The 13,184-nt window shown below is 32.4% G+C and overlaps 1 protein-coding gene across 1 annotated transcript in view; it reads right to left on the reverse strand.

Moving 5' to 3' along the window:
* LOC143202108 (uncharacterized) overlaps nucleotides 1-13,184 on the reverse strand; it is a 106,051-nt gene that overhangs the window by 68,636 nt on the left and 24,231 nt on the right. Inside the window, exon 2 of the mRNA XM_076413387.1 lies at nucleotides 5,368-5,579. Within this exon, the coding sequence (XP_076269502.1) occupies nucleotides 5,368-5,579 (212 nt within the window). The remainder of the gene's footprint in view (nucleotides 1-5,367; nucleotides 5,580-13,184) is intronic.

Genomic DNA, 13,184 nt, shown 5'->3' on the forward strand with positions numbered 1-13,184 from the left:
TAATTGAGATTGTACTAAGTTTGTCTAATAAAAAATACAAATAAAAAGCTATAAAGATTTAAAATTCAAAATCCCAACATCCAAGACATATTTGGTGTAATACAATCAATTTAAAAATAGAGATCCGACCTAGTAGTTAAACCTATTTAATGTAAACGATTACACAACTCCGCTTAACTCACATTCTTTCGACTAAATATATTTTAATTTTAGACGTGTTTTGATATATTATTCGAACAATTAATGACTAGACTATCGGCATCGCCAACGGTGAGCTGGCGCTCGAAACCTCACAATTCATATCCGTACAATACAATCATACCCTGTATATAGAAGACGTACAACAATTAAGCAGGTGTAAAGCTGGAAATAAAAATATACCAAGAATGTAATTTCGCATATTGCCATTGAACCGATGCCAAATGGATTGCCCCATTTTTTTCCCGATAAAAAGTAAACGATGTTGTCGGCAAATTTTTTGTTCGTATCGAAACGTTTTAACATTGTTACGATGTCGTTAGTAATGGTCCATTTCTGGTCCGCATTAGTAACCCCGCCATTTCCCGTTATAAAAGGTGGTACGTTTTGGACAACGGCGCTATTCAAGACGATTTAATCGCTGCGCTATGGCTTACGGCGTCGATACATGGACTCACGTTACGTCAGGTTCTATTTTTGAAATGGTCCGACTATCTCGTGGCGAACTAATGTTAGCCAATTACATCAGAGAACGATTATTTCCCTCTAGAAGCGTGTAAGATGATAAAAAAGGGATTGCTTGCAACAGGCCACGACTTTTCCCATATTGTTGTCGATTCTCAGTGAATTGTGTTTCCGTGGATTTTATTGTGAACTTCTGTGATGATTACTTCAGACGTTTTAATTTTTTTTTAATATACCATTACTAGTCGTTTCCTACCACTTACAACTTACAAATTGTCTCTGCAGTGACATTGCAAGTGCTGTTCTGCAAGCGCGTATCCCATTGATGCGAAAAGTTGATAATCGGACGAGGCAAGTTCTGGACAGTACGGCGTGTGCAATAAAATCTCCCATTTAGGTGCTTACAATGCTTCCTTGACCGGTTTTGCTTTATGAGATGGCGTATTATCATGTTTTAAAATCACTTTACCGTGACTTCGGGTCCATTCTGGACTTCTCTCGATCAACGCATGGTTCAAATTAATCATTTTTTATTGGTAGCGGTCACTATTAAGTGTTTCGCTAGGTTTCAACAGTTCGTAATACACGACGCCGCTCTGGTCCCACCAAACACCGAGCATCGTCTTGCAACCAAAGCTATTTGGCCTTGGAGTCGATCGGCCGGTTTCGCCAGGTGACAACCATGATTTTTTGCGCTTAAGGTTTCAAAAATAAATCCATTTTTCATCAGCCGTTACTATTCGATGCAGAAATTACTTCAAATCATGCCCTTGAAGCAGCATTTCACAGGCGATTTTTCCATTTTCCATATTCCTGTCTTCCAATTGACGTGGCACTCATTTTCCCATCTTTTGGATTTTACCCAATGCTCGTAATAGGTCGATAATCGTTTCTTGGGCCACATTTAACGCTTCTGTCAATTGTTTTTGAGATTAAGTTTGGGTTGGGTCTTCATCTAATAACTCTTACAGTTTCCCATCTTCAAGATTTTTCAGTTTTCCAGAACTTTCTTTGTTTTGAACATCGAAAGCAACTCTTTACATGTTTTCGGGCAGGGAACTTGACATTTTCAAAGAGGTATAAATCAATGACGGCATTACATTAGCAAAATAGAATATATACTTAAGCCTATTCTTAACTTAAGCGACATCTGTTTTAAAAATACGGTAATTTATTTCCAGTAGACCTGATAGGTATATACTTCACTACACAAAATCACACGGTTAGCTTCTCTTCAATCATTGTAGTGCTGTTCAACGGTTGGAACACCGTGTGATACACGGAATATAGAGGTCGAGTCTCTCCTCTTATCATGTTGCGAATCTCTTAATTGCCTCTCGGATAATTAGAATTCAATGGTATCGATGTAAAACATTGTTCAACTAATATATGTCTCTGCCCAACCGTACAGAAAATTAATAATCTTTTCTGACTTTAGCTCACTACATTGCTTCCATTAACAAAAATCCGATCATCCTCTAATTTCCAGGTCTTAATTCTCATATGACCCATCTTGCTGTATATCACATCAGAATACCTGGGAATAGACAAACATATACTGAAGCAAAATCTGCCATCCAGTCTCAAGTATCTATCGAAATTATATGCACTCGCACTAATTATATCTCTACATCTATATTAAAGTATATGGAGTTGTATTAAATCATCAAACTAACTATTAATAAACGCTACCAAAATAACGTTCTTCGATTAATTTCCAATGCTTATCGCTACGTAACCAACGAAGAAGCGTAAAATAATAACATGAAAGAAAGCCCTAAATCACATCAATGTGGAAGTAATACAACTATTGGACAACGCTCTGGACTTTACCCTAATGAAAACCTTCATCTGAGACTCAGTGCAAAGATGCTGGCTTTTTGAGAATGGATCAAATAAACTATTTGGAATGTCTGGATGAAAAAAGTGACTTTTGACGTCTCCTTCCTATCCCTCCTTCCCGTTCCAGTGCTTGCAGTTAAATTGAATCGATTGAGACTAGGACACTGTAACTTTTCCCATGACCAGTTCATGTCCTCAGATGCTCCAGCAAGCAATACATTTTGCGACCAATCTCTTATATCTGTCTTTCGCTATTTCTCCGCCAGATAACGACAACAAGCCGAATAACTACACGAATATCTTGGTTGGTGACAATAGTGACAGGTTAATGGGATTTCTGAAAGTTGACATCTAGTTCTTCCTTACTCCTTAATTACCCATTTTAACTATACATTAATTTCCTATATTATCTGGGCACAACAGCAACTTATTATGTATAGATTATTTATTCTTCTTCCACTCTAACCAATACACTTTTTGTGCTTTAATTCGAGTTCCTATCTTTTATTTTTAATATGCCTCTTCCAACGAAGTTTTGCATCAAGATTCATCCCAAGGTACTTAGCATTGTTAATGTATGTATTATGTCGGTAATAGCAGTATTCATAAATATTCGTATATGAGAGGTTTTATGCTCTATATCTTGGCCCACCAATGTATATTATTATATATTACATATTGCGTTTTGTAGTTTTTTGGTTGCATGTATAGAGTAGGTAAAGACAGGACCCAAAATATAATCCATAACTGCTTTTATTTATTTTATTATTGGGTAAGCTTCTTATGTAACTCTAAACATACTGGCTGAGATTTATAAATTTCAAATCTCAACGTTCGGTAACACTGTATGGACTTTATATATAAGTCTATACCAGACTTTAACGAAAGCCTGCGCTACGTCCAAGAATAAAGCTAAGAAAACTTTTTTATTCGTAGACTTTTTCATTTATGTCTGATGGTTCTATGTATTTATTATATTTTTTCGAAACAACAAAATTACTTTTTCATTTCAATCAAATACAAAAAACAACTAACAATTGTAATATTTGACAAGGATATATATTTGACCGTTAATTTATGCAGTGTTAAAGAAAATAACAACCTATTACACAACGCATTGACTTGCGGCTGTTGATCCAATAATGCTACATATTGTTAACTATTAATAGATCTTCATTTATTTTAAAGCCAGTAAATGATTTGTAATCCAAACTTTCGTACACAATTTGGACTTGATTATTATTTTATATTCATTTAACGTTTATATTTGAAATTTTAATTATTGATATAAAAAATATATTAATATTATTTATAAGACGTTGTAACCAAAAATAAAATAAAATATATTCAGTAATAGATATTAAATGATATTAATGATGATAAAAAAATGGTGTGTTCTTTCATTTATAGGCTATAAGGCTTTCATTTATATCAAGACAGCATTGACTGAACAGCATCACTCATACATTATATTGGTTAAAATAAAATAATGTTCAAGTGATTTAATTCAATTATCCTGAATCAACTTATATGTCAAGAAAAGAAGATAATTTGATGTTGCGTCGGCAATTGTTCCGCAGTAACTCGAAACATTCCTTGACATAGCTTGTTCGGATGAAAGTATTCCTAATCAAACTATAAGGTCACCAGAGGTGGAATGAAGTTGATTCCTGACGCAAGCATCTTTGTTGTCAGGTGTTCATATTATTTTTGTTCAAGGCCATCAAAACCGTATTGAACTTGCTGTTATATCCTAGTCTACTAGAATTTAGTCGAAATCTTGCACGACCACCAAAGATGAGTTGAAGTAACTCAGTTACCCAATCATGGGCTATTGATTGAAGAACACCGATATTTTCATTAAATTAAATTAATTATAAATCATTCAATGCAGGCAATACCATGAAAATTTGGTAAAAACATTTTACTTCAAGGCAAACTGTCGGATTAAGTAAGCTATCCATCACGGCCACGTACAGGGTACGAACAAAATAATATGAACACCAACATATACGCAATAATTGTTTATTAATATAAGGGGTCTGAAAAAGCCAACATGTGTTTTTAAAACGGCTGCAATTCTTCGCCGTTTGATGATGAAGATTTAATAATATTGAACATGAAAATCTACTCATCATTATCTTCTCTAGAACCCCCCATAACGGTTCAATTATGTTGAAGTGACAATTTCGCTAATCAGGGACAATGTTTGAATCAACTTCCTCAAAGTAAGACTGCATCTTTTAACTATATGCTAGTCAAAGTAGGAAATTAATTGAGGCTGAAGTTGTCGAGATATTCATTCCCAGTAATCCAGCCAGTGATGTGCATGAATGGAGGGCAGCTTAATATTTCCTCCGAAATTATAACGGAACCTCTTCCATGCTTGACTGCAGAAGTAACCAGACTGAATTGTAGACTTAATTTGGTGTTTTCCATACATAAAACATCACGTGTCATGTCATCAAGGTTTTATGATCGTTGCACCACTTCTTTCGCAGCTTAGCGTTGGCTTTCATTATAAACAGTTTCGCAATCATAGCCTTTCGTATTGTCAACATTCAACTAGATGTAATATATCGCATACTGTTCATATTATTTTGTTTATTCCCTGAAAATTTCATAGGAACAATTCTTCGGGAAGAGAGGAAGAGGAGAGAAGAGATCGTACAACTGATACGGTTCAGTTTGTTCGAAAAAAAAACAATATACTTATATTTGGCTGTGATAAGTGATGATTGAAATGTTTAGAACTAATCGTTGTGTTTATGTTAAAATAAGATTAAATCGAAAGTATCATTCATACAGTCGCCCTATAAGTCGCCATATTTTTCTGCTAAAATAAAATAGCTTGCCACTTACCATCATCAGCATACGTTTCGGATCCATAACCATCTTGTAATCCATTTGCCCAAGTTCCTTCGTATTTGGCAGTTGACGTATTGGACTGTCGTACACCGTATCTTCCTTTGAAACCCTGCGTCCATTCACCTCTATAGATCCATCTACCTCTGGTTTCCACTCCCAAACCGTGTCTTTTACCATTTTGCCATTGACCCTCGAAACAACTTCCACTGCAACAAAAACGAAATACATTTTAGAAATCCCCAGTAAAAATGTATGAACAAATAAAAAAAATCCTTTAATATTCCGGCATTTTATGATTAATCAATTTAACTTCAAATCTAGGAAACTGTTGTAGCGATTTTGAGGCATGTTGAATTTTACATCTTAGAATAACGGCCTACAAATTACCCGGAAATAATATTCCAGTTCTTATACACGTCCGTAAATCGTAAACGATAATGAATATCTGGCGACCCCGAGTCGTCTTATATGGGATATTAACTTGGGTACTTGAAAGGTCATTCGATCACAGAACGATCATTCAGTCACTGACTATCCTTCAGTTCAAACGTGCCACCATGGACTGCAGAAGCCCCGTCTTCAGGTAACACCGCTACCATTCCTTTTATCTATTAGTATTTCATAACTTTTATATAATTGTATATAACTTCAATAAATAACGGTTTTATAATGTAACCATAACTGTCTCCATTCATCGAGCCATATAAACACAACCTTAAACCGCGCTTTAAACAACTGCAGAAGAAATAGCAGAAAAATATAAAACACATGTTTCTACATTCTACGTGACCATGTATATTTCGACCACGATAATATCTTCTAATTATTATAATAAATATTAACTGTTTACAAAATTGTGTTCTGCTTGCTACATGCTATTATTATCTTGTGTTAAATGATATTTCCTTACTGATGCTTTATTTCTGCAAAATTTTGTCAGCTGTTATTACAATTTTATGATTAACACATGGCATGAGATCCAGTGATTAATTTAACCAGAAAAACAACTATGAAAATAGAAGGCACTAATTTAAAATCGACTGAAAATCTATCAAAAATATAATTTTAGATATCGCAGAAAAAATTTGTCACAATTGTGGATGCATTCGAGTAGTTTACATTCATTTCAAGGGTGTGTATATAATCATAAAGCTACTAATTAAATATCTTTATTTGTTTTTCTTCATAATATAGTTTCGTACTATTTCCTTTATCGGAGTAAATCAAAACGTTTTTCCATGCAATTTTTCCAAATTTTGTATTCATAAGAACTCTCTTCAGAGCTCAAAATATAAGCACGATGTAAATTTGCAGCCAATTATACATTAAAGTACTTACAACCCAAAAAAAAACAGCTTGACGACTGACAGTTTAGGATTAACAAAAATAGAACCACACTGTAGCACTATTCAACAAAAATATCGATTTTCATTGTTAAAAATTGTTCTAATCTATGAAGTTTATTATCAAATAGACATTGATGACTTCGTTCTTCCTCGAAATTATCTCACCTGTCACTTTTTACTGAGAATTTTTGGAATCACTAAACAGACTTAAAAAATAAGTGGCTGGTGCTCAATATGCGAATTGAATGATATTGATTTAGACGTTGTATGGTTCCCATAAGACTGCGCCAAATGTCATGCAAACCATCAAATAATTCAATTACTATTCAAGATACTTCCTCGTATGTACTGTTTCGTTTTAATCATAAGAAATGGCCCCTAGATCATATTATATATATTTAATACCACTTGAAACCATATGTCTCTTAAAAAAGTAAATTCAATAATGCAACAACTAGCTTCAGCAACAACTAATCAAATTTACGCAAAATGGTCATAGAAGATATCAGTAAAAGCTTGAGTACCAACAAACATATGCTGTTCCATACATAATATTATCCTTTGTACTTTAGGACTGCAAAGTAATTTCAATTGTAAAAAATTACTGTATTTTTTATATAAAATGTTGATTATGGAAATAAATATAACTCCCTATAAAATAAATATAATTATATAAACGCTTTTGAAACAATATCTCAGTATAGCAATTACCAATAGTTAGATCAAACAAAAATATATCAAAGTAATATTATTGAAACCTTTATTGAAAATCATCAGGAACCTTGTAATTGCTTTCCAATGGCATTTGTCCCAAAATAACAATAAACACAAATATCGTATTGAGATCATCGATATTATACGCAATATTTTATTAGTATATATTATGATCGATGATTGGGAAAACAAAATGTATTTCGCAATATTCGAGTAATAAAACTGCTAAGACAATAAAGAAGCCATATCTCGTTTAATGGGTCACGTGTCAAGAATTAAACAAGGTGATTTATTGAAGTCATCGCGCAATGATATAGCCTGAATTTGATATTGAGCTTTAAATTGTTTTAAACCCATTAACTATCGATATAACATATCAATCAATAAGTATTCGACTTTACGCTTTTTTTTATTAATTACATCTTACATTCGATATGCTTAGTATAATCTTAATCTACAAATTAATTTATTACTACTGTTCTGTTAAACTTGCATTAGTATACAAACAAGGCATGTACTGGATTAATACATCAGTATGTATTTCCCAAATTAGAATAAAACTAATCTACTTAAGCTAAACTTTACTTTGTGGTTTGGTGCGCTTCAATCTTCGGAGTTCTAGCCTGTTGTCCAGTAGCTGTATAGTTTCTATAATGCTGCAATTTAGCAACCTCTCATGTCTTAGGGCGAAATCTTCGATCACTTCGTGTATCCAGTTGATTCCGAGATCATGGTTCAGCTCTTCGTTTGTTACATAGCGATAAACATTGGTAATTAATCATAGAATTGTTTTGGGTGTATTGGATTACTAGTTGGTTTAATGTTTTAGTGCAACCCCATATCTGCATCCCATAGATCCAAATAGGATTTAAGACTGATAAACCAATCTCTTTGATTTTAGATAAAGTTGAAAGTATCTTCCGAATAACCAGTACAATTGCTTGACTTTGAGTCTAATTTGCTCTGATTTTTGTTTCACATGATGTTTCCAGTTTGACCTACCATCGAGATATATTCCGAGGTATTTAGCGGATTCTGATTGATGAATCGGGCATCCGTCAAGTGATATAATTAAGTTTTTGACAATTCGCCGCAACGCAAAATTAACATGGACGGATTTGGAGCCATATGTTTTCCAGTCCCTAGTCCATTTGTAGATCTTGTTGACCGCTACTTGTACTTGTTCTATAGCCTTATGCAGATATACATATTTTGCCATTATAACTATGTCGTCAGCAAATGTTCCAAGTACTGTTTCTTTCGTTGTTGGGATATCAGCAGTATAAATCAGATATAGAAACGGTCCCAAGACACTGCCTTATGTAACTCCGGCCAAAATAGCTTTAAGTGTTAAGAATTTTCTTTCGAAAAGATATGATTCCAGCAGCCGACAGTATTTCCGCATTAGCTATTTGCTCATTTTGTAGATTAATCCCAAATGCCATGCACGGTCAAACGCTTATGAATCTATGACATAAAATACCTAATAGATTGCAAAATAAAAGTACAACCCTCGAAAAAAAAAATAGTATTCCTCAATACACAAATTGTGAATAGCTTGGGTATACTAAAAATTTCTGCAGTGGGGAATGTGTGAAGTGTGGTGGTAAACATCACACTAATCAATGCAGAAAGTAACGCAATATCGTAGCAACATGTGAATTATGGAACGAAAAAGGACACCCTGTCAGCTATAAAGGGTGTGTGAAGTGTATCAGAAGAAAACAAAAGAACTTCAGCAAAATAAAATTACAGCTGTACAGCGATTAAGACACTCGATACATAAAATAAAACACTTGAAGAAACAGCAATTCCAACTGCAAAATATATGCGACAAAAAACCGAACGATAATCAAATTAACGTAAAAAAGCAGGAAACTGTAACCGAGCCAACCATCGTCGACATGATGAAATTGCTCAGTGGATTTGAGACTGAAATACGACAAAATTTCAGTCAGTTAGCAAACAGGGTAAAAAAATTTGAAAATCCCCAAAATAAGTTAATGAAAAACAAAAACAAATTCGTTCTTAAGAATGATAACATGAAAGGCCAGTGGGCTAAATCAGCGAGTCCGGGAACTAGAAGTATGCCTGAGAACAAATTCTTTCTAAAAAAATTACGGAGTTATGTTACATACTGGACAGTGCACCCCAGTGAACGTGCTCGAGGTGGAACAGCTCTAATAATGGAATAAAATATACAGCATTTCCAACAAGATGAGATAAGACAAGAAGAAATACAATATGCCATAGTTACCATTGAAAAGAAGAGCGCTGAAATAGATATAGGCGCTGTATACTGTCCACCAAGATATAAAATAACACAGAAAGACTTTACACATAAATAGTATTATTGCTTATTTGATTTCTGTATGTATATATATATATATATATATATATATATATATATATATATATATATATATATATATATATATATATATGAAACGATTTAGATAATTTGAGTAAAGATAGGCGAAACTCGTCACTAGTTATTGTTAGTTTAGAGTGGAATTAATGGCCTTATTTGATCTTCAACCGCGATATATCTCACCCATTATTCTCATACATGATCCACTTTTCATCACTTCTAATTCTCTATTAACATTTACTTCAAGAATTGCTCAATTTCCATTCGTTTTAACAACATATGGAAACTCGATCTGATGAATGTTTGGCTCTTTATACATTATTCACCATAAATGTTTCAAAACTGTTTTAAACTTGCTTTATTAACTGTTTCATGAGAATGTCGAAGTGAACTATATAAATTTACCTCGATATTTTTAAGAATTTCATCGAATTTTTCAATTATTTAACAACTATGAAGAGATTCAGATCGATATTTTCAGAGATATTCACTTGAAACTTGATCATCATAATAACCACATCATTTTCAATGAGCCTGGGCTGTATTACCCTTTTTTTTGAAAATAAAACTGCCAAACAAGGTAAATATAACACTAAAAATCACAATTTTCAAATCGCAATCATTTTTGACTGATTTACTGTTAGATATAATTATTTGTATATCTAAAATATTCAAACCTGCTGCAACATGCCTTTATTGAATAAGTATTAAGAGACTATTTCAAGGCAACGAGATTAAGAACAAAATCATCACTACGGAACATCATCAAGAATAATTGAATCAATGACGATACTAGAGTGAAATTTCATCCCCATAAAGTCAAGCACAAAATAATTTTAATAATTCCAAATGTTTTAGATCATTATTAGCAAATCGGCTAGATGACTTTTTTTGAATTAATACTTTGATTTGATAACCACTTTATAACAATTCTTCTCAAGTTATTTCTGCAAAATTAATCGATTTCAATGAAAATTAACGTTTAAAATAATGAATGAAAATTGAATTTTAAAAGCACCACAAAACGCTCCAAATCTGCGTAGTTTAATGGTTTGATGTTAAATGGTATAGTTTTTTTGGCCACACTGAGCGATTTGTATTACACATAATTTTAATAATGTTGTGTTATAATCAGATATTCCACTTTCGTTTGTATCAGGGCCTCTAATGTAATTACACATTGCTGAAAACAGCAAACAAGTTGTGTACTTTCATTCCAAGGAGGAAAAATATTGTATGGCGGGAACCGGCCAGTATTGTTTGAACATTGGTAATTTTTTCACAGCAATACTATCATTCTGATGTATGTCTTTATTATTTTAAGTGCCTTTAATGACGTCCAAAGTATAGTTAACGTAATATTGAGGTAAATAACACTGTTGATAACATTTGAGGTTAGGCCTCATTTGTTTTGTTTATTGTGTATATGAGTCCCTATTAATTTTATTCTTTTTTCAGTCACCAAATAATATACAAAATTATATTCTATATAATATGACTGGTTCAGTTCTACAAGTGTGCATGAGGTCAATATATGTATCTACAAGATTCGAATGCCAACTACAGACAAGAAAATGGACTTCTAACTGAACCGACTGAACATTCACTGTTATTCACTACTGGTCATATATTCTCAAAATGCCAAGAAAAATATTAACTAAATGGAAACCTTCAACAAGTCTCAATCAAATATCATCGTGGTTAGATTACGAAAGGCCAATATCAAATATCCGATTTCTTATAAATCAGATAGTTCGATGAGCTATGCTTCACTAAGTTAAGGATAAGTTACACATATTTGAGTGAACAATGTGATTGTATTAGGTTTTTACACCCTAGTATGTGCAGAAATACTTATGTGCCAACAAAGTATGAACCAAATGTTATCACTAAAGTCAAGTAAAGTAAAAGAAACTAAACAGATATCTAGTTGAAGAATTTGTAGAAAAAATTTATATGTTAAAGCGTGTCTAAACACAGTTTTTGAAAATTACTCGATGAAGTATTGTAGTTGCACATGCTTATAAGATCGTGGGGCTTTTTTGTTTCTGGTAAAACCTTAGTAATCCCACTTTTAATTTTAAAATAAATGTATTTTTAAAATAATCTGTCAATAGTATATCATTATTATAAACCAATTTTTTTTAATCTGTATTACAGTTTCTATTAATGTTATTATTATTGAATTCACATATTTCTGAAATCTAGAACTTCAGACAAAATATAACTCAAACTGCTTTATGAGATATCTTTATATAACTCATTACACATTTACCTTCTATGACTCCTATTAAATCATCTATGTATCATTTACCAATGCATCATATATGATAACCACAATATTTTTAGAATTTTCTTTTGTTTGTCTAAGCGTGTTTAAAAGAATCTACAGTTAATCGTAATAAAGATAACTTTTTTGCAATTATTATAAAAAATTAGACAATATTATATCAAATACATCATACGAAACTAACAAATGATTAAAAACTTGACATACCTCCGTGTTTATTTACAATTTCTTCGAAATCAAATGATCCTAAAACAATTGACCGATTTATTCGATCTAATAAAATGGAACCCGCCTAATGGACTTTTAATCCGAATCAAAATAAATCATGTTCCGTCGAAAATAAACGCTAATAAAATATGCAGCAGCACTTTGGATATCCGGAACAGCACGAAATTATAAAAATAGATTCCTGATTTGCTGCGAATCATCTCTTATAAAAATAAATATAAATTTCCACGACATGTTATAGTTTTCTACGGGGAATGTGCCAGATAAATCAGGATCATTCTCTCGTTTTTATTTTAAATTATATCTCCGATATAAATTGGCTTATGAAATACAAGTTTTTCTTTTCGAATAACCTCGTTTTTTTATCAAATAATATTTTTCCAAAAATATTCGAACGGATCCGTGAAAAATCGATTTCATATTTTGAAAATTCAACTTAAGGAATTTTTTCCTGGAAATTGTCAAATTATTAAAAGCCTTGTAATAATATACTATAAACCATAAGGTCTCTAAATAGATGCAACAGTAGAACATATAACACCAAGGTCGTAACCTATTCTTCTTAAGAATATAGATGAAATGTAATACAGAATTATATTACTCAAGAGTCAAAGAGACAAAATAATATAAACACCATACAATAAATTACATTTTTTACATATTGACAATACTAGTTCCGTGTAAATAACGCAACTCATAGATATTGCTCAATATATATGTCAAGTCTTGTAGATACATAATCTTTCAGTATACTATACACTTTATTCTGTGACAATTAAAACAAGCGATCAGTGAACTGTGTGATCTCTGTGAAATTCAAACGATTTTGCGGGCGACGAAGTCCAAGGTAATAACAACATAA

This window comes from Rhynchophorus ferrugineus, unplaced genomic scaffold (genome assembly GCF_030347505.1).
Source record: "Rhynchophorus ferrugineus isolate W39M unplaced genomic scaffold, kcgeb_rfMv2 rfM9, whole genome shotgun sequence".
Lineage (NCBI taxonomy): Eukaryota > Metazoa > Arthropoda > Insecta > Coleoptera > Curculionidae > Rhynchophorus > Rhynchophorus ferrugineus.